Source organism: Bubalus kerabau, chromosome 14 (assembly GCF_029407905.1).
Source record: "Bubalus kerabau isolate K-KA32 ecotype Philippines breed swamp buffalo chromosome 14, PCC_UOA_SB_1v2, whole genome shotgun sequence".
In the NCBI taxonomy this organism is placed as follows: domain Eukaryota; kingdom Metazoa; phylum Chordata; class Mammalia; order Artiodactyla; family Bovidae; genus Bubalus; species Bubalus kerabau.
Window position 1 is genome coordinate 47492883 of NC_073637.1, and position 23942 is coordinate 47516824.

The 23942-nt window shown below is 39.3% G+C and overlaps 1 protein-coding gene and 1 long non-coding RNA gene across 2 annotated transcripts in view; one reads left to right on the forward strand and one right to left on the reverse strand.

The window, feature by feature from the left end:
* TNFRSF11B (TNF receptor superfamily member 11b) overlaps positions 1-6684 on the forward strand; it is a 28129-nt gene extending 21445 nt beyond the window's left edge. Inside the window, exons 3-5 of the mRNA XM_055546352.1 lie at positions 1202-1396; positions 3534-3758; positions 5481-6684. Of these exons, the coding sequence (XP_055402327.1) occupies positions 1202-1396; positions 3534-3758; positions 5481-5869 (809 nt within the window). The 3' untranslated portion in view covers positions 5870-6684. The remainder of the gene's footprint in view (positions 1-1201; positions 1397-3533; positions 3759-5480) is intronic.
* Positions 1-23942, reverse strand: part of LOC129626854 (uncharacterized) — a 45782-nt gene that overhangs the window by 17378 nt on the left and 4462 nt on the right. The gene's annotated exons all lie outside the window — the stretch shown is intronic.

Here is a 23942-nt window from a genome sequence, read left to right on the forward strand (position 1 = left end):
AGGGCATTTAACATGTTAAAATTTCATGCTTGGTCTCCCCTTTTCTTTTTTTCTGCCACCTTTTTGTCATTTTTACTGGTCAATGCATTATCAAACCCTTTAGAAAAGAAAGAAGCCAGAAGTGAAAATAAAACCAAATTCACTGTGCTCTTTTTCCCTTTTTTGGTAGAGAATGCAATGAAATGGGAGGTTAAAAGTTTTAATAAATGAAGTTTATTAACTTTCTCTAACTTTCATTTGTTTCTTTAGTATTTGGCATCTTGTGTCAGCCAGAATTGCCCTGTAATAGCTACATTTGAACACTGGAGTCTAAATCTGTTCAACTAGCTTACACTAGATGGAGGTATTTTCATATGCAAATACGCTATAATGTATGATCTACTCAGGCATAGAGTCAAGGGTTTTAAAGATGTTAATTTTAATAGCATCTTGGGTTGTTGACTGGTTCAAGTTTTCCTGCCAATGATTTCCCCAAATTTATCAAGTATCTTTCCACCATGAAAGAAAATGCCCTTTCAGTCACCCTTGCCTGAAATTTTAACGACTGTGCCCTTTTTAAACTCAACAGTTTAAGCAAATGGTATATCATCTTCCATTTATTATGTAACTGCAGGCTTACGCTTAAGTCCACAGTTAACTTTATTGCCACCTTCAAAAGTTTATTATAATGTTGTAAATTTTTACTTCTTGGGGTTAGCACACTTAAGAATTACTTCACAATTAGGATTCAGAAAAGAAAGAACTTCCGTAGGAATCGATTGGGATTTAACGATGTGGCATACCACGGGTACTGATTTCAAAGAATGATATTACAGCGGTTACACAGCAGTTATCTTCATGATTTTCCAGGGATAATTGTGTGGAGAATATGGCTGACAACAAGATCTTCCTGACAACTTCAGCACAGGCAGGACTAATTGAATATCCTACCCTTCTTTTCTTTCCTCTCCCATTATGTGCTTTGTAGGTAACAACAGAACACATTTGTGTTCATATTACAAGGAGGAAAGAATGCCTAAGGGGTTCACTGTAGAAGTTTTGTTCTGTCTAATGAAGTGAAAAATGAAAAAGCCTGAAGTTTCCTGCAACATAATAGTAGCAGTAAAAACCAAGTGAAAAGTCTTAGCCCAACTCTGTTAAGATGGTTTCTGCTGCGAGAGTACTTGAGAACAATGTGCTAAACGGCTTGATATTTTTGTAGGAACCCCGGAGCGAAATACAGTTTGCAAAAGATGTCCAGATGGGTTCTTCTCGAATGAGACATCATCCAAAGCGCCCTGTAGAAAACACACGAACTGCAGTGCATTTGGGCTCCTTCTAACTCAGAAAGGAAACGCAACACATGACAATATATGTTCTGGTAGCAGCGAATCATCGACTCACAAATGCGGAATAGGTAATTATGTTTCAAAATATCAATCTTCGTACCACCTCTGGGTTGAATACAAGACCCTCTGTTCCTTCTTAGTTAAACTTGTATTTCTCCTTTCTTGAATTTTAACCAACTAAGACTATTCTCTGTGCATCATTGCTAAAGCCACAACTCAAAAATCTTTCAAAAAGTCTCCATCTTCCTATAATAGTGCTCCAAACCCTGACTTTCACACTTGAATCACATTACCCACAGAAAAGGGGTGAAGTAAGATTATGTTGAAGGTCACATTATCAGAGTCCGAGTTGCAGAATGTTTTTAAGCTATGCATTTTTATCACTTTTAAGCACACCTGTATTATTAGCCAAAGTATAAATTGGCAACTAAGAAGCCAAGTAATTGAGAGTACTTGGATTGGATTGTGTTAGTCGCTCAGTCGTGTCCAATTCTTTGCGATGCCATGGACCATCCCAGTCCTCCAGGCACCTCTGTCCATGGGATTTTCCAGGCAAGAATCCTGGACTGGGTTGCCATTTCCTTCTCCAGGGGATCTTCCCAACCCAGGGATCAAACCCAGGTCTCCCGGATTGCAGGCGGAGTCTTTACATCTGAGCCACGGTGATATAAATAGATGACAAATTAGAAAGGCAATACTGGCTTTGTTACCTGTGGTATTACTGCATCTATTGCAAGAAGTACTGAGTTCCTGTATATGTCTTAAACTCTATTCAGGAAGGGTCACTAGCTCCAAGTTCAAGGTATCTGAGTGCACCCCATGTTGGTGATGACACTAATCAGGTTGGTGTCCTCATCTTGTCACTCCTGCCACCACACTAGTCTCAGACCTCCTACCAAGGACTCATCACACCAAGGATAACTGACCTTTTAGTATTTAATCAGCTTGACTCTCTTCAAACATCTTTTTGTGCAACATAGATGTATATAAAACATAGCAACGTGGATTGGGAGATTTAAGATTTAAGCCTGGTTCCAACATTTTTTCTGTCTTATAAAAATCTTGGCTAAGTCATTCATCCTGTCTGCTTTCTTATTAAATGATGGAATGTGGGGAGGGATGTTAAAAGGAGTGACATCTAACTTTAACATTCTCTTTAATCCATTTATAATTTTATTTATATCACTCTTTGAACACTTACTATTTGCCAGACACTTTTGCTATATGGGTTTTAATCTTTACAAAAACACTGTGAAGTTTGTTCAAGTTACTGTATGAACTTGAATGGCAGAGTCAGGATTCAAACCCAGACCTAATGAATCCAAACACAGACTCTTAATCCCTACGATAGACTAATGCTACCCAGACACTCAGCTTCTTGGACCTTTTTTCTAAATGACAAGTTTTTGTGTTTGATTATTTTCCCACTTAATGTATGCTTATACTTCTGTATCCACCCTTGTTCCCAAAGATACTACATATGTGTGTGTGCAGAAAATAATATGCTATTTCAGGTTACTTTTCAGGCTTTCTTAAAGACAATGATTTGACACTGGCCTTGAAGTAACTTATAGATACCAGCTAAACCTTTAAAAGAATGTTTAATAGTTACTTTAAAATATGTTAATATTATATTAAGTAATAGAATTTTTGCTGTAATTTTTTATAGCAATACTATATTCTTATTAGACATTTAGTAAACTCTTCCCCACAATATATTCTAAAAGAATATTTCATGGGACTGAGCTGGATTGGCAATCTGCCATTAACATTAGGCAATAGAAGGTTGATTTTATTCAAATTTTTCATTTTAGCATGCAATATTCTGGAAAACGCAACTGTGTTGGTTTTTGTCCTTTTTTTCTCCATCTCCCTCTCCCTTTCCTTCTTCTTCTTCCTGTTATTATTATTATCCATTAGACATCCAAGATTCCAATTACTGAGTGAAAGTGAAAGTGTGAGTCGCTTAGTCATGTCCGACTCTTTGTGATCCCATGGACTGTAGACCACCAGACTCTCCTGTCCCTGGGATTTTCCCAGGCAAGAATAATGGAGTGGGTTGCCATTCCCTTCTCCAGGGGATCTTCCCTACTGAGGGATTGAACCCAGGCTTCCTGCATTGCAGGCAGATTTTTTACCATCTGAGCCACCAGGGAAGCCCAAATTATTGAGTAAATCTTCTTAATCTTCCCACCTTCCTTTTAGACATGACCCTGTGTGAGGAGGCGTTCTTCAGGTTTGCTGTTCCTACAAAGCTTACCCCGAACTGGCTCAGTGTCCTGGTAGACAATCTGCCTGGCACCAAAGTAAATGCAGAGAGCGTAGAGAGGATAAAACAGCGACACAACTCACGAGAACAGACTTTCCAGCTGCTGAAGTTATGGAAGCATCAAAACAAAGACCAAGATATGGTCAAGAAGATCATCCAAGGTATGGTAGCCTGAACTAAACAACTCAAACAGAAATCAGAACACCTGCTCATCATACAACAGAAATGAGACTATGTACCTGTTTAGTTGTATGGATGCTGTTTCCCTTTGGGAATTATTGTTGGACTGAAATAGTTTTCAAATGATAGAGGAGAAGCTGTTCCTAGATCAGTCATGCGAGGTTTTATTTTCACCTACTCTACTCTCCAATTTTTCAACTGTCTCTCTAGAAGGAGAGAAAATACATTTCAAATGTAGGAATAAACCTCAGGAAATCTGACTCTGGATCCCTTAGTAGGTGTGCGAGCATCCTGTCTGATATATCTAGAAGTTCTTTAACTATTTTAGATCTTACCTCGCAGTTCTACCAAGAAACTATGTGGTATTTATCTGGTAATTCTCTCCAGAGAGAATCTAAGTGTCTAGGTATCCTCTCATTAATCCTCACAATACAGTCTATTTTAAAATTACCATTTTAATAGCACATGTCGTGAGGATTAATGAGATAAGTTCTTTAAAGTGTTTGAGCTTCTTGGAGAAAGGGGCTATTTAAATCCAAGTACTCTCATGTTTTAGTTTTGTAAAGAATCTCCTTTTGAAACTGTGTGTGTGTGTGTGTGTGTGTGTGTGTGTGTATTATGATGGGAGTGAATTAATACAGAAGGGAAAAGGAAGTAAGTTTCATCCAGAGTGTACTATAAGCTTTGGGATACACAGAAGAGAAAGTTCTGACTTGAATTAGCATTGGGAGGACATTCTGGAAAAAAATGGTCAAGGGGCTTTCATGATGCAATGTTAATGAGAAATCCATTCTGCTCTTCACGTGTAGTTAAATGATTGAGGAATCCTACACAACTCTAAAGCCTCAAACATCTGAAACTGAGGCAACAGATTTTAGGAGACTAACATCTTTGACAGTTGAATGCTTTCACTTGTGCAGAGTAAACTTGTCTTCTGTTTTTGGCAAACAAAATGTATTCTTTGAAAGTATAATTAGCCCTGAAGCAGAAAGAAAGGGAAGTAGAGAAACAGAGACAGTTAGAATTGGATGGGACAGAATTCCCTGTTTTATAAATGAAGACATTTTATCCCAGAAAGATGAAGGGACTTGCCGTAGGTCTTACAGATACTAAATGACTCATGTCATCAACAGAAACATTACTTACTCGTCTATGTTTATGTCCTAGCTCATTACCAAAATATTCTCTAGGCCATGTGTATCCTACTGTTCTCTGGCCTCGTATTATTGGATTTTCAGATCTCCTGTGTGCTGATAATCCTCTGGTGCTATTTATTAAAGAGTATTTGAAGCAACTAATTTTTCAAATAGCACATATATTGGTATCAATTAATGAAAGTTTATATTACAAATAGCTAACTGTATTTTTTCTAAAATGTTATGCTTTTCATTTCTTCAGATTTTATTAGAAAACTGAGAGCAATGTGTCTCTAGTTTCTTACTGTTATTTTCCAAATGTGGGCTTTTCACAAAGCTCTGTTGGATGCCGAGAATACAGAAAGCATATTATTCTGTTGTAACACAAAATAATATTGAACTCAGTTCTCAGAAATAACTAGCGTGACCTGAGCCCTCCCTCAAAGGAAAGGAGGAGGTCAGCCTTTAAATTATGAAATGCTGGGGAACTCCCTTTGCCTCGGGGTAGTTCTGTAGTGGCTTTAGATAGACTGTGTGAAGAAATGTCTCTGTTTTTGCTTCATTCAGACATCGACCTCTGTGAAAACAGCGTGCGGAGGCACATTGGACACCTGAACCTCACCTTTGAGCAGCTTCTAAAGTTGATGGAAAGCTTGCCGGGGAAGAAAGTGACGACCGAAGACGTTGAGAAAACAGTGAAGACGTGCAAATCAAGTGAGCAACTCCTGAAGCTGCTCAGCCTGTGGAGGATAAAAAATGGCGACCAGGACACGCGGAAGGGCCTGCTGCACGCCCTAAAGCACTTGAAGACGTACCACTTCCCCAAGACTGTCATTCAGAGTCTCAAGAAGACCATCCGGTTCCTTCACAGCTTCACCATGTACAGGTTATATCGGAAGCTGTTTTTAGACATGATAGGAAACCAGGTCCAGTCATTAAAGATAAGCTGCTTATAACCGGAAATGGTCACGGAACTGTTTCCTCACCATGGACCAGATCTGATGAATGAGTAGACTGTTTCTCAGGCGCTTGAGGAGGGAACAATGATTTCTTTCTCATCACCAAGGACTAGCTTTGACCCCAGGGCCCAAAAAGAAACTATGGTGTGGAGAAAGAACTCTTCTCTCTCCCCCAAAGTATAATAAACCCCAAATAGTTCATCCAGCTGACACATCTGGTCCAATATCTACTGCCTCTATTTTCTCTTGTTACTGCTTGCAGTAATTCAACTGGAAATAAGAAATGAGACTCCATTGTGTCGTACTAAATATCAGAATGTCTAATTTAAATAGCTTTGAGATTTCAGCTGTACTAGAGGCTTTTATTTAAAAGCCATTTTTTTTCTGTAAAAGTTACTAATATATCTGTAACACTATTATAGTATTTGCTATTTATATTCATTCAGATATAAGGTTTGTACATATTACCATCCTAAAGGGAAACTGTGTAAGACTTAATTTTAGAAAGAAAAATATATATATTCTGTTTATTATTATGATACATGAAAGAGATAAAAATATATATTTTTAACAGAATGTTTGTAGCATTTCCTAATATGTACTGCCATTCTTCCTGTGTAGAGTATTTTTGTAATATACTTTAACCTGTATAAGCTGTAATACCATTTTATAGAAAATGCATTATGTGGTCAATTGTTCAATGTTGGAAAGTGTATGAAATATAAATTATCTGAATATTAGATGCTCTGAGAAATTGAATGTACCTTATTTAAAAGATTTTATGTTTTTACCACATAAACAACATCATTAATTAAAGTTTTCAAATTATTTTTCATCGCTTCTCCTCTTGCTTTTATTTGAAGGCACATGAATGGATCTGAGGTTTGACAATTTTCCCTTTCTTTTATCATCAGGACCATTTGGGAACACTGTTAAAAATGCAGATTCCTGGGCCAATTTTTTGAGAAACTCTAGGGAGGAGGGCAGAAACCTGCATTTTTAACATGCTCCAATGCAGTTTTTACTACACATAAGTTGAAGAATTTCTGAAGTCAAGTTTAGTAAACAAATGACACAAGCCACTTATAACTGCTGCGACTAGCATCAAGAGACCAAACTATATAAGTTCTTTTGGTTGCCAGTAAAAGAACTTGTGGGCTTCCCAGGTGGCTCAGTGGGTAAAGAAGCTGCCTGCCAATGCAGGAGACACAGGAGATATGGGTTCTGGGCCGGGAAGATCCCCTAGAGGAGGGCATGGCAACCCATTCCAGTATTCTTACCTAGAGAATCCCATGAACAGAGGAGCCTTATGGGCTACAGTCCATAGGATCACAAAAAAGTCTGACATGACTGAGGTAATTGAGCAAGCAGGCATGCACTAGAAACTGGCACTATTTAATTTAAGAAAACATTAACTGGAAGGGTGATGTATTTGGTTGAATGGTAGTCCCTGCCCAAATTATGTTTATACCATATTCTCCAGAATCTGTCAATGTGCTTTAGAAAAATCATCTGTCTTTGTACGTGTAATTAAGTTGTCTTGAGATGAGAAAATCATCCTTGATTATCCAGGTGGGCCCTACATGCAGTGGCAAGTGTCTTCATAAGAGACACAGAGCAGAAAGACAGAAGAAAAGACAATGTGCAGACAGAGGCAGAGATGGGAGTGACGTGGTTTCAAGCCAAAAAGCCATAAGCGAGGGAAGAGAGGAACACTTTCTCCCTGAGAGCCTCTGTAGGGAGTACGCCCTGCTGACATCATGAGTTTGGACTTCTGGCCTCCAGGACTATGAGAGAATTCACATCTGTTGTTTTAAGTCACCCAGTTTGTGGTAATTTGCCACAACAGCCATAGGTACTAATACAGGTTGTATCTAAGCCTCAGAAACAGTAGAATTAAGATAACACTGGGCCCCTGAGTGACAGAAGTTCCTACACTTTGTCTTAGTCTTATATTCCTGTATCTTTTAGTTCAAATTTCTAATTCCTAGCAGAGAGACTCTGGTTGTTCAAATAGGGACTGGTGTAAATACATGGCCAGTGAGGGTCTGTCTTCATCAGCTTCAGCTCCCAAGAAGGGGATATCACTGTGAATGGGGTCCACACCTCATCCTTTCACAGTCTGCATTTCTCTTTTCTGTCACTTTACTAAGATGTAGAATGCAACACCTACATTACAAGTGAAACCTTAATGTAGGTCAAGCCTACCTTTGTGAAATCAGATCATTATGGCTGCTTTGACAGAAGGGTTACTGTTGTTTAGTCGCTAAGTTGTGTCGAACTCTTTTGTAATCCCATGGACTGCAACCCATCAAATCCCATTCATGGGATTTGCCAGGCAAGAATATTGGAGTGGGTTGCCATTTCCTTCTCCAAGGGCCCATCCCAAGGACTGAACCCATATCTCCTGCACTGGCAGATGGATTCTTTAGAACTGAGCCACCAGGGAAGCCCTTGACAGAAGGGTAGATCCTGGTAAATGTCACACAAGCTCATAAATCTGGGGGAAATAAATGGCAGAGGTAAAGTCAAGAGGCTCCAGCCTGGAGAATTAGAGTCCCAAGTTGCAATCCTGGGAGTGGAAAATGTGGAAATTAAGTGCTGAAGGCATAAGTAGGACAGGGGTTAACTAACAGCCAGCATGTTGCCTTCAGAAGCTCCAGTTCCTCCACCAAAGTTCTTCTGCACAGAAAATGAAATGGCCTCATACACATCAGTTAAGTTTAAGAAACATTTGGAAGTTTAATGGCATCAAGTATAAATCCTTTAAGTGCTAATTTGATTGGCTTCCCTGCCTGCTCCTATGGGTTGAATCTGCCTCAAGCTTCTCCTCCAAGGGAAATATAATATGTAAATTCATGTCAGTTTCTCTCTTTTTTTTAACTTTTAATTTTGAAATAATTTTAGACTTACAGAATCATTGAAAATATTATATAAAATATCCCCAGTAAGCTATTTTGTAAAATACACCTCAATTTCAGTCTGTCTGTTTTCTCGTGAACAGATGATATTATGGATTTGGGGGAAGAATATCACATAGGTAATTGTCGTTCTTACATCATACCAGGGGCAAATGATATCAGCATGACTGCTGTTGATATGAACCTTGATAAAAGTGAATTTTTATATAAAATGTGACATATGTATTGAAGTCCCTTTTTTTTTTCAGATATATGATCATTCACTTGTTCCTATAGGATCTGTTGAAAAGACTAGCATTTCTTTATTTAACTGCCTTTGTGTCTTTGTTACAAATCAGTTGATTATATTTCTGTGGGTATATTGCTGGACTCCATTCTATTCCATTTATCTATCAGTCTGTCTTTTCACCAATACCACAGTCTTTATTTTCTTCCAGTTTTGTTGAAATATAATCAACATACAACACTATATATAAGTTTAGGGTGTACAGCATAATGATTTGACTTATACATCATGAAATGATTATCACAAGTGTAGTGAACACACATAATCTCACACAGATACAAAATAAAAGGGAAAAAATATTTTTTCTTGTGATGAGAACTCTTAGGATTTACTCTCTCAACAACTTTCATATACAATATACAGTAGTGTTAATTATTTAATCATATTGTACATTGCATCCCCAGTGCTGTGTGTGCTTAGTCGCTCAGTCATGTCCAACTCTTTGCAACCCCACGGACTATAGCCTACCAGTCTCCTCTTTCCATGGGGATTCTTCAGGCAAGAATAGTGGAGTAGGTTGCCATGCCCTCCTCCAGGGGACCGTCCCAGTCCAGGGATCCAACCCAGATCTCCTGCATTGCAAGCTGATTCTTTACCCTCTGAGCCACCAGGGAAGCCCAAGAATACTGGAGTGGGTAGCCTATCCCTTCTCCAGGGGATCTTCTTGATCCAGGAATTGAATGGGGGTCTCCTGCATTGCAGGTGGATTCTTTACCAACTGAGATACCAGGTTAGACCTACATCCCTAGTACTTATTTATAATTGGAAATTTCTACCTTTTGACCGTTTTCAACCAATTCCCTGTCCCCCCACCTCTTACCCCCTGCTTCTGGTAGCCACAAATCTGATCTCTTTTCCTATGAATTTCTGTGTTTCTTTCTGAATTACAGTTAACTTACAACATGATATTAATTTCGGTGTACAACATAGAAATTGGATATTTCTGCACATTACAAAATGATCACTATGATAAGTCTAGTTATCATCTATCACCATACAAAGATATCACATTATTAATGTTGTACACTTCATCCCGGTGACTCATTTGTTTAGTAACTGGAAATTTGACCTCTTAACTTTCCTCACCTATTTTATTCATCCCCATACTTCTCCCTCTGGCAACCACTTGTTAGTTCTCTGTGTCTATGACTGCTTCTGTTTTTTCGTTTGTTCATTTATTTTGTATTTTGCTGCTGCTGCTAAGTCGCTTCAGACGTGTCTGACTCTGTGCGACCCCATAGACAGCAGCCCACCAGGCTTCCCTGTCCCTGGGATTCTCCAGGCAAGAACACTGGAGTGGGTTGCCATTTCCTTCTCCAATGCATGAAAGTGAAAAGTGAAAGTGAAGTCACTCAGTCGTGCCCGACTCTTAGCGACCCCGTGGACTGCAGCCTACCAGGCTCCTCTGTCCATGGGATTTTCCAGGCAAGAGTACTGGAGTGGGGTGCCATTGCCTTCTCTGATTTTGTATTTTAGATGACATATATAAGTGAAATCATATGACATTTGTCTTTCTCTGTTTTAATTCACTTAGAATATTATCCTCTAGGCTCCTCTATGTTGTCACAAATGGTATGATTCCATTCTTCTTTATGGCTGAATAATATTTAATTGCATGTATACACCACATCCTTTTTATCCATTCATCTATGGACAGCACTTAGGTTGCTTCCATAGCTTGGCTATTTTAAACTATGCTGTGATAAGCATATGGTGCGTATATCTTTTCATATTGGTGTTTTTGTTTTCTTCAGAAAACTATCCAGAAGTGAGATTGACGAATTGTATTGTAGTTCTGTTTTTAATTTTTTGCATACTTCTTTGCATAGTGGCTGCACCAATTTACATTCTTACCAATGGTGCACAAGGGTTCCCTTTCCCCCACATCCTCAAAACTTGTTATTTGTTCTTTTGACGATAGCTATTCTGACTGGCTATCAAAACTCATTGAAGTTTTGATTTTCATTTCCCTGATGATTATTAATGTTGAGCATCTTTTCATATGTCTATTGGCCATCTGTATGTCTTTTTTGGAAACACGTCTATCCAGGTTCTCTGTCCATTTTCTAACTGATTGGTTTTTTTAGAGGTTGAGTTGTGTAAGTTCTTTGTGCGCTTTTAAAATTAACCTCTCCACTTCCACTGTCATGGGCACTGTTTTCCTTCTGCTAAAATTGTAAAGGAAGCCTTTCCATTAATCCAGTTAGTAACTGGGCTAGTTTTATGATTTGTTGTTGTTGTTGCTAGGTTACATGCCATGAATCACAGATTTTCAAATCTCTATAGATACCTGTTTCTAAGGTGGCTGATGTACATCAAAGCAATGGCTGTAGGATCCTGAATTTCTGGTGTTCCCTTTAGGTTATGCCTCAAACTGGTTCTCTGTGCACATTCTTATTCCTCTAACAACCCTTGCCCAGAAATATTTTTGCTGTTGTCATTTGAAGTTTCATAGTTTCACAGTGTGGGGTGGGAGGTACAATTACCGTGTTCTTTTTTTTCTTTTCTCCTTCTTTTTATTTATTTATTTATTTTTGGCTGCACTGGGTCTTGGCTGCTGTGCTTTCTCTAGGTGCAGTGAGTAGGGGCTACTCGTCATTGCAATGTGCAGGCTTCTCATTGCAGTGGCCTCTCCTGTTGCAGAGGCCCTAGGGGTTCAGTAGTGGTGGCACACAGGCTTAGCTGTCCCACGGCTATTGGGATCTTCCTGGACTAGGGATCGAACCCATGTCCCCTGCATTGGCAGGTAGATTCTTAACCATGGACCACCAGGGAAGCCCATACCTGGTGTTGTTCTCATTAAGGCCCGTAAACATGTCTGTGTCCCTGGGGTGTATGGCCTTCTCAATTTTCCTGCCCCTTCCCTGGCTGCAGTTCTGGGTTCAGTACTTAATTCTGTGCTTTGTCCCAAGAACAGACTTCTCCCTTCTCCTGTTCCCTTTCCTTAGCTATCAGGACACATCATTATCCCCCAAAGTCCATAGTTTGCCTTAGAGTTCACTCTTGGTGTTGTACATCCAAAGTTTTTTTTTTTTTTAAGTCTGAGATTTGAATTTAGTTTGGTTCCTTTTCCTCATAAGTCTGAGAATGTCACTGACTCCAGCTCTCTACATCCTTCAGCTTTACCCATTCTTCCTAGGGGGAAGTCAAAACTTGGTCAGTTTTGTTGTTTAAAGACTTGATGTGAAAGACTGGATGGGAGTTAAAACTATCCTCATGAGTGCAGTCCCACTATCTCCTCTGGTCCATCTGGAAACTTACACAAGTTGTGAAGCAGTTTTAATGAATTAGTATAATGGGGAAAAAAGATTCAGGCCAAGGAACAATTTTGAAATCCTTATTCTACACTTGTCATGAAAAATTTCCTTGAAGTTTTAATCTACAAAACCATGTTTTTCTATCCTATCTATTTTACTAAGCATCTAATTCAATAGACTACCTTCAGTATTTTATTCATAGGATGAAAATCCAATGTGTTAACTTATTGAAAAAATATTTGAGTTCCAAATTAGAGTACTCAACACAATATACTTTATACCCAGGTTTACACAAGTTGCAAACCATCACTACTCTCTAGAGTGTAGACTTAGGTTGTTTTAATTTGCTAATTGTGAAACTGTCCCTGTCAAACAGAGAGGTATTTATATTCAGGTATAGAGATGAGTGTGAAAAAAAGGACCTTAAAGACAGAGAACTCCACACTCTTCTTTACCAATGCAGAGATAGCCCTGGAAGTGCATGCGTGTTCAGTCACGTCCAACTCTTTGCAACCCCATGGACTGTACCTCATCAGGCCCCTCTGTCCATGGAATTTTCCAGGCAAGCATAGTGGAGCAGGTTGCCATTTCCTACTCCAGGAGATCTTCCTGACCCAGGGATGGAACCAAGTCCCCTGGATCTGCTGCACTGGCAGGCAGATTCTTTACCACAGAGACATATGGGAAGCCCAGCCCTGGAAATAGCTCCTTTCAAAATACTGAGAACATTTGGAGATGTTTCCTAAGTGAGTGAAAGATGCTCAGTCGTGTCTGACTCCTTGTGATCCCATGGACTATACAGTCCATGGAGTTCTCCAGGCCAGAATACTGGAGTGGGTAGCCTTTCCTAAACTGATACCCACACTCACTGAGGGATAAACTTCTACCATGCTCTTTCCTTGATCAAAGTTTATAACAGTGGTGGTTATCAGTTCAATTAATATAAGTTGTTGATACTGAAAGCAACTGTATTCTCATTCTTTGATTCCTTGCTGTTGTTTGCCAAATTCCTCTCTCTTCACATCTAAGCTAAGCTAAGTCACTTCAGTCGTGTCCAACTCTGTGCGACCCCATAGACAGCAGCCCACCAGGCTCCCCCATCCCTGGGATTCTCCAGGCAAGAACACTGGAGTGGGTTGCCATTTCCTTCTCCAATGCATGAAAGTGAAAAGTGAAAGTGAAGTCACTCAGTCATGTCTGACTCTTAGCGACACCATGGACTGCAGCCTACCAGGCAAGAGTACTGGAGTGGGGTGCCATTGCCTTCTCCGATAAAGTAGGGATTTAACGGTAATAATAGCCAGCAGCAATCATCTCTGTAATGGAGTTTAAATACATCTGTTCTGAGGATGGTTATAACCTATTAGGTAAGACAGGATATACACATGAAAGAGTAACTGTTAATACCAGACAGGATACCCTAAGTGCCAACTGAATTGTATAAACATGGCATAGTCATCACATGTCACCTTTGAAGCCCAGAGAAAGCCAAGAAGAAACAGTAACTTCAGTCAGGTCAAGTAGCCACATCTAAGCAGAGAGAAAAGGTAGGATATTTGAGATATAAGAAACTACTGCAAAAGTTATAGAAGCCAAAAGGTACATAACGTATTGAAGAAACATTGTCTATACTTACATCGTTTTATATAAAATTCAAAGAGTAGCATTAAATATGTTCATAGAAGTTTATTTTAACCTTCAATGTGCTAGCAATAGAAAAAATTGCTTGGTTTACCCCCAAATCTTCATTTTAGTCTGATAGGCACCTCCTTCTTTTAAGGAACTGCTCTCTCCCACCCCACCCCAAACTCATCATGTAGTTCCAACGGGGGCTGATACTAATTCCTTCTCTGTCAACCTCTACGCTTTCCCATTGCTATCCCAAGGTATTCAAAGAGATATATCTTCTTCAGGATTTATAATTTGAAATGACTTGAATATTTTTTTCTGTCCAATGAAATAACTATAAAAATGTAAACCTAAAGCCACTAGAGGTCACAGAGAAAGAGAGTGTCAACTACAAATTAGCATTTGCCATGAGCACTTGCCCTCTACCTCTACAAGGGTTAAATCAAGTGCTGCTGCAGATGCTGACTTTCAACACCCCCTTGAAAGGAGTTCAGGGTGGAGAGAAGAAATAAGGCACTCTGTGCTCTGGCAAAAACTGGCAGAACAAGTCTTCAGATAGTTAGATATTTTCAAGAGATGATTTTATGAGTCCAGTTTTCATATCTCCTCATATCTAGAAAAGCACTAAAATCCTTCATGGTGTTGTCTGCTCCAGTGACTAGCAGTAACCTTTATGAGACTAGAAGAAGTCTTCGGTAAAAAATATGTGCTTGATTGTATATACTCCCCCTTCACCAAAACCACATATATGCTGACTTCCCCACTGCCTCTTTGGAACAGTTTCTCAGAGCTATCTAAGAAGCTGTCTCCCAGACTATAATCCTCATTTTGCCCCAAATAAAACTTAACTCGAAACTCTCATGTTGTACCCTTTTTAAGCTGGCAGAAGCTAACAGAGAGAACTAAGGAGAAAAGATAGGCAGAGAATCCTAATGATGTTTAAGCCCCTGGTTCTAGCCACATTTTTTCTTCCTGATATTTAGTTTTGTGAACCATTGACTTTTCCTTCTCCCTCAAGCCAGTTTCTGTCATTCAGAAGCAGGAGTCCTTATTTAGGTCCCTAAACACCGGACAAAGTTGTTTGGATTTGAGGAGCTAACAGCAATGACTGTGAGTACTTATCCATCTGAGAATCTTTAGTTTTATAATATCCATATATAAACACAATAGGAGCCATTGAGGTTTAAGAAAGGTATTGATGTTTGCAAGGTAGCATTTCAAGATTATTCTGGCAGGAGTGTAGAGAATGGATTGGAGCAGAAATAGGCTACAATGAAAGCAGAAGAGTTGACTATTAGAACAGTTTCAGCCATGAAGTAAATAGACAACACAGACTAGGGCTGGGAGCCCAGAATGGAAGAGGAGGTCACATTAAAGCATCTGCCATCTTTCCAAGAGTCATCAGAGAAACAGCACCATCACTGGACACTTGGTTATGACTAATGGATTGAGATTCCTGGCTTTTTCCAAGTATTTAATACAAAATAAATCTCCCATTTCCTTGGGTTCTCTTGAGTCTTTTTCCAGGGAAATTCTACCTCATCTTTTGAGACACAAAAGCTTAAGTCATAATTCCACAAAAATCCTTCTAACTAACACAAAGACGTCTTCCAAATTGACATTTCTGTAGCAATTTTGGTTTCTCGTGACTCACTGATTTCAGACAAGAGAGGGTAAACAGGACAGATCATGCATGAAACCTGTGTCATCCTTGTGGAATCATAGGTTTCTAAGAGACAACAAGAGGTCATCTGTTCACCTCTCATGTCGTGGTCCAGTCATTTCTAAACCATCCTAGGGAATGATGACCTCGAATTTAACCATTTTACAAGTAATCTTATTGCTTAGTGACTTCCCTACAACATATACACATGGACCCACATTGCCAACAGAACACAATTCCAGGACTCAAGAGCTTTCACTCTGAAATTGAAACTGGGAAAAAAAAAAAGGTTTCCTTAATAGAAATTCTTACTTAGAATTTTAGAGCAGGTGGGCCCTTCTAGATTGTTCTAACCCAGTGTTTATCAGAAATAATCTAATCATAAGTATCACGTGGGATGTTTATTCAAAATACACATTCCCAGCACACTTTCAGGATGAGTTTGATTCCATGGGTTAGGAGTTGATGCTAGAATTCTTATTGGGCAATTTTGGAAATGAGTGTATTCTAACCATTAAGGATCCCAATCAAATTGCACAGCTGGAAGAACTCAGAGCTCCTAAGACTCAGAACTCTACTACAATGCTCCTTTAACTTTGTGCTTCTCTTGATGAAATGGAAAACAACTAGCTTTCCCTCTCTGAGTGCATTTAGTCACTGTGTATGTATCTATAATTTCACTTATCAAAGGACAGTTCAACTACCTCTTGATACTGATGTTAATGGTAATAATAACAACAGCAATAATAATTATAATCTCTATCATTTATTACATGCTTTCCTGTTATCCCAAGATTTGTGTGTCCATTTAGGTTCCTAGAAAACAGTGTTATGTAAGTGAAGTAAGTCAGAAAGAGAAAAACAAATATCGTATAATACCCCTTATATGTGGAACCTAGAAAAATGGAACAGATGAACTTATTTTCAAAACAGAAACAAAGTCACAAATGTAGAGAAAAAACTTACGATTACTAAGTTGGGGGAGGGAGGGTGGGATGAACTGGGAGATAGGGATTGACATATAGACACTACTATGTATAAAATAGATAACTAATGAGAACCTACTGTATTAGTGCTGGGAACTCTACCCAGTGCTCTGTGGTGGCCTGAATGGAAAGGAAATATAACAAAGAGTGGATATATATAAACATATAACTTATTCACTTTACTGTACAGCAGATAGTAACACAACATTGTAAAGCAGCCATACTTCAATAAAAAATAATTAAAAACTAAGATGAGAAAATGATGTTCTATAAAGCCAAAAGCCAGGAAATTCTTGATCCATCCTTGATTTGCTATTGCGTCTACACTGACCTTAGAACTCACAGGAAATGCCCTTTAAGAACTTGCTAGGAACACAGCCCTACGCTTAAGCTCATAACAGACATCATCTCATTAAATGTCAACAACCTAATTCATGAACTCTCCCTAATCCACTTGTTATATCATTTCACTAAGTCCTCACAGCCCTAGCAGCTGACTTCCCCTGACATCCACTGTTGTAACAATTGAGACCTCTCTTATAACCTACTCCATGGACTGGGTGTGCCACGACTACCCCGAGTCCTCTACTTCCTACCACTGATCTATCTCCATTACACCTTTGGATTTTAGCTCAAGATACCAAACATCACTCCTGAAATAGGATGACAGTAAGAGCCCAAAGGCATACTTTTGAAAAACAAAATTCACTAGCCAGCAATCCAAGACTAATAGTTTTGTATGGAAACTTCCATCTGTTTTTTGTGGCACCTGGATCAGATTTTTCCCTCCTACCAGGAGAATATGCCACTCAAAAAACTCTGCCTTGGATGATGACATGATGTATTCTGCCATTAAGCACTCATGGCGAGGAAAGCATCCAGGATTTGATTACTAAGAGGAGAGGGCAAGAGAAGCAGCTTTGCTAAAGCCTCCAGAATAAATTTCTGTTTAAACCCAAACTATGAAGTTGAAACCGGGTATTAAAAAAACCTAAAGCCTGCAAACTCACACTTGGGTATAACTGGTACTACATCTTTTCTTGATTATTTGAAAATAGCCTCTGTTGACTAGGCCACATTTAGAGAATAAAGAATTTCATAATAAAGTTTCTAGAAAACATAAACTTGATGGAATCTGAGAATAAATATAAGAGATGATTCCACTTCGAAATAAGTAGCCATCTTTCTCAGAAGCAGGCCCACGTGAGTTAATAAACCTTCAGTAAAGGAAAGGGGCTTTAAAGTAAGACACACCTGATTTTAAATATTTTTGGATTTTAATATTCAACATGTGTGTATATAATATTTTAGGAATTATACCAACAGTTTAATAATATTGATGATGACCATGTTTACTTCAAAGGAATTATTCATTTTGTCTTAGTGATTGCTGTTCAGTTTAGCAACTAAGCTCAGTTGCTAACTTGAAATTCCAACTCTTTGCAACCCCACGGACTGCAGTACACCAGGCTTCCCTGTCTTTCGCTGTCTCTTGGAGTTTGCTCGAACTCAGGTCCATGAAGTTGGTGGTGCCATTCAACCATCTCATTCTCTGTTGCCCCTTTCTCCTCTTGCCCTCAATCTTGTTTTAGTTAGTGCACACTAATTTTGTACTATCTGTCATCTTGTGTTCTTACTTTTAGCTCATTTCTTGATTAACTGAAGGATGTTTGAATAGGTGTAGTAGAATGCATGAAGTGTTGTATATTAAAAGGTTGTTTTCCCTTGTGTGATTGTGTTAAAAAAATAAGATTTTGTAGGTTCGGCAGCTTGTTTTCAGTTTGAGGCTATTGCAATAAAGCTTCTACGAATATTTGTGTAAAAAATAAATAAATCCTGTCTTTTCTCTTAAGCAGTGTGATTGTTTTAGGGCTCAGCCTCTCTGTCTGCATAATGCATAGACTAAAACCTTAGAAACGTGTCTGGATATCCCATGTAAATTTCTAACACAGTACATGGCAGAGCAAACAAGTGTTTTTTAAAACTTCACACAAAGGATGGGTACCAACCATTCTGTGTGATCATTTTGATCAGGGAAATGAAATCATTTGACCAGGGAAATGGGAAAGGATCATTCCTCCAGAAAGCTATGCTGATGATTTGGTTCAGAGTTGTAACCACTTCACCCCCAAAATGGAAGGGAGGCAGGTCAAAAGAAGGCGGTTAAGGAGACACATAGGTACCCATAGGCCTGGCTTTTATTTTGAGCCCTAGGCTTTCTGGGCTTCACTGAAATTTTGGACTGCTTATGACAGTGCTGCCGTGCAGAGTACAGACACAGAACACCTGCAACCCAGATGGTTTGTGACAAATGCCATACACGCAACTGCAGGCACCATGGAGAGAGCAGATGCAAATACCGTGGAGATGTTCTCTGTTCACGTGCTCAGCAGAGATGGTAGACAATTATGGGAAGATCCTCTTTAAAACAAAACTCTACCCAGTCACTGACATCTGACAGGCTGAGTTAGCCTATTGCCACAAAGTCAGACAGGTCTTTGAGTGTTCAGGGAAGCCACATCAATCATTCTGACTTCCTTTTGATGAATCTGGATAAAAGAAAATCTTTCTCAAAGAACAATTCCAATTGGAAATAATCTTAAAGGACAGAAGAAAATAGCAATCACTGTGCATCTGTCTTTTGCCAAGATCTTATCTTTTTATGTTCATTCCCTTAACGGCTTTACAAATTAGCCCTTAATATTCCCATTTGAAAGATAAAGGGCCATGGCCAAAAGAGAATAAGTTATATGCCCACTATTTCATAGCAAGGGAGTAACGGAGAAAGATTTTAAGCTCCATTTTGTCTTTAAAACTCTTGATATTTCATTTTATCATACTGATCCAAAGACATTTGGAGAAGTCAGAGAGCAGTCAGTTAAGAATGGGCATTTAAAAGCTGTATTTAGTATTTCCTGCATTTTCTTGCCCTAGTGTGGAGGGCAAACTGGTTTCATGCAATTTTGAGTTTGGCTACAGATATTTATGTCATGTTTGTGTCTACTTATTCTGTTTCCACCCCAAGTGGGTGAACAGAAATTCTTTTTCAATTGATTGATTGATTTTTAACTGCACTGGGTCTTTGTCGCTTGGGCTTTCTCTTTAGTTGCAGCAAGCGAGGGCTACTCCCTAGTTGTAGTGTGTGGGCTTCTCATTGCGGTGGCTTCTCTTATTACAGAGCACGGGCTCTAGGTGGGCAGGCTTCAGTAGTTGTGGCACATGGGCTTAGTTGCTCTGCAGTGTGTGAAATCTTCTTGGACCAGGGATTGAACACATGTCTCCTGCATTGGCAGGCAGATTCTTAACCACTGGACCACCAAGGAAGTCTTGAAATTCAGTTCTGATGTTAACTAGCCAGAGGTAGCACAGACCTCATAGATTATGAGGAAAGGTCCTCCACAAGACTGCCCTGGCTTCAGAGGCATCCACTAGCCACACGTTTTAGGGAGTCCCCAGGCCACTCACACTTCTCACTGGCTATGAAGAATGGGATCCTACAACCTCCTCAGGCTTGATAATTTGCCAGAATAACTTACAGAACTCAGGAAAGCACTGTACTTATGATCACAGTTTATTATAAAGGATACTCCTAGGGGCAAGATCTAGAAGGGTCCTGGGAGGAGCATGCCTTCTTTGTGTGGAATCAGATGCATCACCCTCTCAGCACATGAATAATGTGTTTATCAACTAGGCAGCTCCACTGTCCAGAGTTTTTATTGGGGTTTCATTACATGAGCAGGATTGATTGAACTCAGTTTCCAGCCCTCTTCCATGTCCTGGAGGTCAAGATACCTCAAAGTTGCAACACTAATCGACATGGTTGGTTGATCTTACATCCAGCCTCTATGCTAAAATTATCTAGGCGCCTAACATTTGTAATTACATTGGGTTGGCCAAAAAGTACATTGGATTTTAGGTAAGATGCTATGGAAAAACTCAAATGAACTTCTTGGGCAACCCACTATAAGCATAAAAATGATATTTTTCATCAGTTAGGATAGTACAAAGATTTAGCCTCCCAGAACAAAGACCAGTAAAATTCTCTATTATATACCCTACCCTACCCGACCCTACTCTTCAAACTTGTTCTCTTTCCTAGCATCTCAATTCTGCCATGGGCACCATCAACCACCCTTTAAGCCTGCCATACCTAAAAACCTGAAGTTGTCTTTGACTCTGTCTTTCCTTTGTCCTTCTCAGGTAGGTTAATTTCCCTTGAGCTGGTTTTCTTTTGCAGGTTTCCTGGATTCATCCTCTCCTCTCCATTTCTACTACCAGCATTGCCACTGTCGCTCAGAATTCAGACCCAAAGAAGCCTAAGTTGTCCAACTTCCTAAATGATCTGCCTAGTTCCCGCTTCACTGACTTCAATCCTTCTTTCACAAAACTATCAGATCAATCTCTGCTAAACACCCCAGTAATTAACAGTACTTTGAGTCACTTGTGGGCTTTCCTTGTGGCTCAGCTGGTAAAGAATCTGCCTGCAATGCGGGAGACCTGGGTTCGATCCCTGGGCTGGGAAGATCCCCTGGAGAAGGGAAAGGCTACCCACTCCAGTATTCTGACCTGGAGAATTCCATGAACAGTATAGTCCATGGGATCGCGGAGTCTGAAATGACTGACTTTCACTTCACTTCATTTGAGTCACTTGTGATACTTTAAAAACTATTGATGTCTGGATCCCATTCTTAAGAGACATGGATTAAATTGGTCCTAGGTGTTAACCTGAGCAAAGGATTCTTTTTTGCTTTTTTTCACAAAGCTCCTGCAATGACCCTAATAAGGAAGCCAAGATTGGGAATTACTGCTGCAGTGAATTTAAAAAGAATTCAGCAGTCAAATTCAAGTTTTTTTTGGCTCCACTTCTAACTAGTGGTCAGCTCTTGAGCTATTTAAGCAATCACCTGTTATCTATGTTTGTTTTTGGAAACTGGGAAGAATAATAATGCCTTAGAGGGCTGTTAAGAACATTGAATGATATAATGCACGAAAAGTGTCTAGTGCAGCACATGACTCAGAGTGTATTCCCAACCAATACTAGCTCTAAGAGTGTTTCGTGGCCATTCACCTTATCTCGGAGACTACAAGCTACAGGGTTTGCCTGGGCATAACCAGCCCCTCTTTTTGTGGTCCTCAAAAAAAAAAAAAAAAAAAACACTTGTTATTTGATGGATAGGAAACAAGCAAGTGTGGCCAAACCACATGATTGCAGTTCTTTGAGCCATAAATCTTATTTTATTTTTAGTATAGCTTTGTCATATCTTTGCTTTCCAAGTATCTTTAACCAGTGTAATCTGGATACATGTTAGAATCATTTTGGAAGCTTTTAAAAAATACGAGGTCCAGGGCCTACCCTCCTAGAGATGTAAACTCAATTGGGACTCAGGCATCAGTGTTTTCTAGTTTTCCAGGTAATAGCAATACACAGAAAAGGACGAGAATCTAGAACCTGGACTTAGAGTCTACAATTGTGCTCTGGGTATAGCCACCTATCAGTAGCCACAGGAGACTGCTTCCAGGAACTCCACAGATGTCAAAATCCAAGGCTCTTCAAATCCCTTATAAACATAATATGGCATAGCACATTTACCCCTTGGTGTCTGTGGGTCTGCATCCATGAATTCAACCAACAGTGCAGTGGGTTCAGCCAAACACAGATTAAAATCACACCTGGGGGACTTCCCTGGTGATCCAGTGGTAGGACTTTGCCTTCTAATGCAAGGGGTGTGAATTTTATCCCTGGTTGGGGAGCTAAGATACCCACAAAACTCGTGGTCAAAAAAACCAAAACATAAAACAGAAGCAACATTGTAACGAATTCAATAAAGACTTTTAAAATGGTCCACATTAAACAAAAAAATCTTTAAAAACTCGCAGTTGGTTGAATTAGTGGATGCAGAAGCCTCCATAGGGCACTGCCTGTACTTCTAATGCAAGTAGTAACATATACCCGAGATGCCATAGGGAGTCTATTGATTGGGAGACAATGTAGTACAGGGAGAAGAAAAGAGAGAAGGGATTAAAAAAAGAAGAAGAAACAAAAAATAGATAAAGTAAGGAAAAGAAGATAGTCAAGTACACCTATAAAGTATCTCTGGATTATTTATTGGCACTTACTGGCTTCCCTGGTGGCTCAGTGGTAAAGAATTTACTTCCCAATGCAGGAGACGTGGGTTCCTTCCCTGAGTTGGGAAGATCCCCTGGAGAAGGAAATGGCAACCCACTCCAGTATTCTTGCCTGGGAAATCCCATGCACAGAGTAGCCTGGCAGGCTACAGTTCATGAGGTTGCAAAACAGTCAGATACAACTTAGCAACTAAGCAACAACAAAACAACAATAAGTGTCATGTAGTAACTATGATCTTCCACCTTAATTAGGTCCTTAAGGAGAGATGAGTATCTCATTAAGGAGAATCTCATTAGAGTGGAGACTCTGTGCTTCCCAGAGCATATACTCAAAATACATATCAGCAAGCCCGAATCTGACTTCTGCACAGATTTGTTCTGTGGCTACTCAGGTAGGTAGTATTGGAAGACGTGTTAAATAAAGACTAAGTTGAAAGTTTGGGGCTAGTCCTTAAACAGCCATAGAAAGGGAATTCCTTGCTCACCCTAGGTGGTACACTGTCACTATGGGGACTGCAGGAATGTGAGTCAGAAATTACTTGAGTCAGAAATTACTCAAGAAAGTTACTCAATCTCCTAACATCCGGTGGCAAAGAGAGCAGCTAAGTAATCTCAAGGTGACTCCCAGGCATGAAGCAGTCAACAGCATTGGTCAAGTGGCCTTGGCAGAGAATTTTCCTATATGCTACAAAGGGATCTATAGCAAAAATCACATCATAAGTTAAATTTTTATATCTTTTATAATTTTAAAATTCTTTCCCATTTGAGTTCATTTGATTTTTTTTTTCCCCCAGGGGAAAAAATACAAAAAAACTGTAAAACACATAGGTCAAATAATTACCCCCATACTTGAGATAAAGTATCAGGTAGTAAGTGACTGAGTTTTGCAGATAAAGGCTTCTGATCTTACCTCCTTTCTGGATGTGACCCTTTTTAAAGAAAAGGATAATCAGTCATGGCATAGATGATTCCAAAATAAACTATAAATATTTTAAAATGAATTATCACTCTGTCATACAGAGTGAGGTAAGTCAGAAAGAGAAAAACAAATATATATTAATGCATATATGTATAATCTAGAAAAATGGTATAGATGATCTTACTTGCAAGGTAGAAATAGAGACACAGATGTAATGAACAAACATATGGTCACATTTGGGGGAAAAGGGGTCGGAGGAATTAGGATTTACATATATGCACTA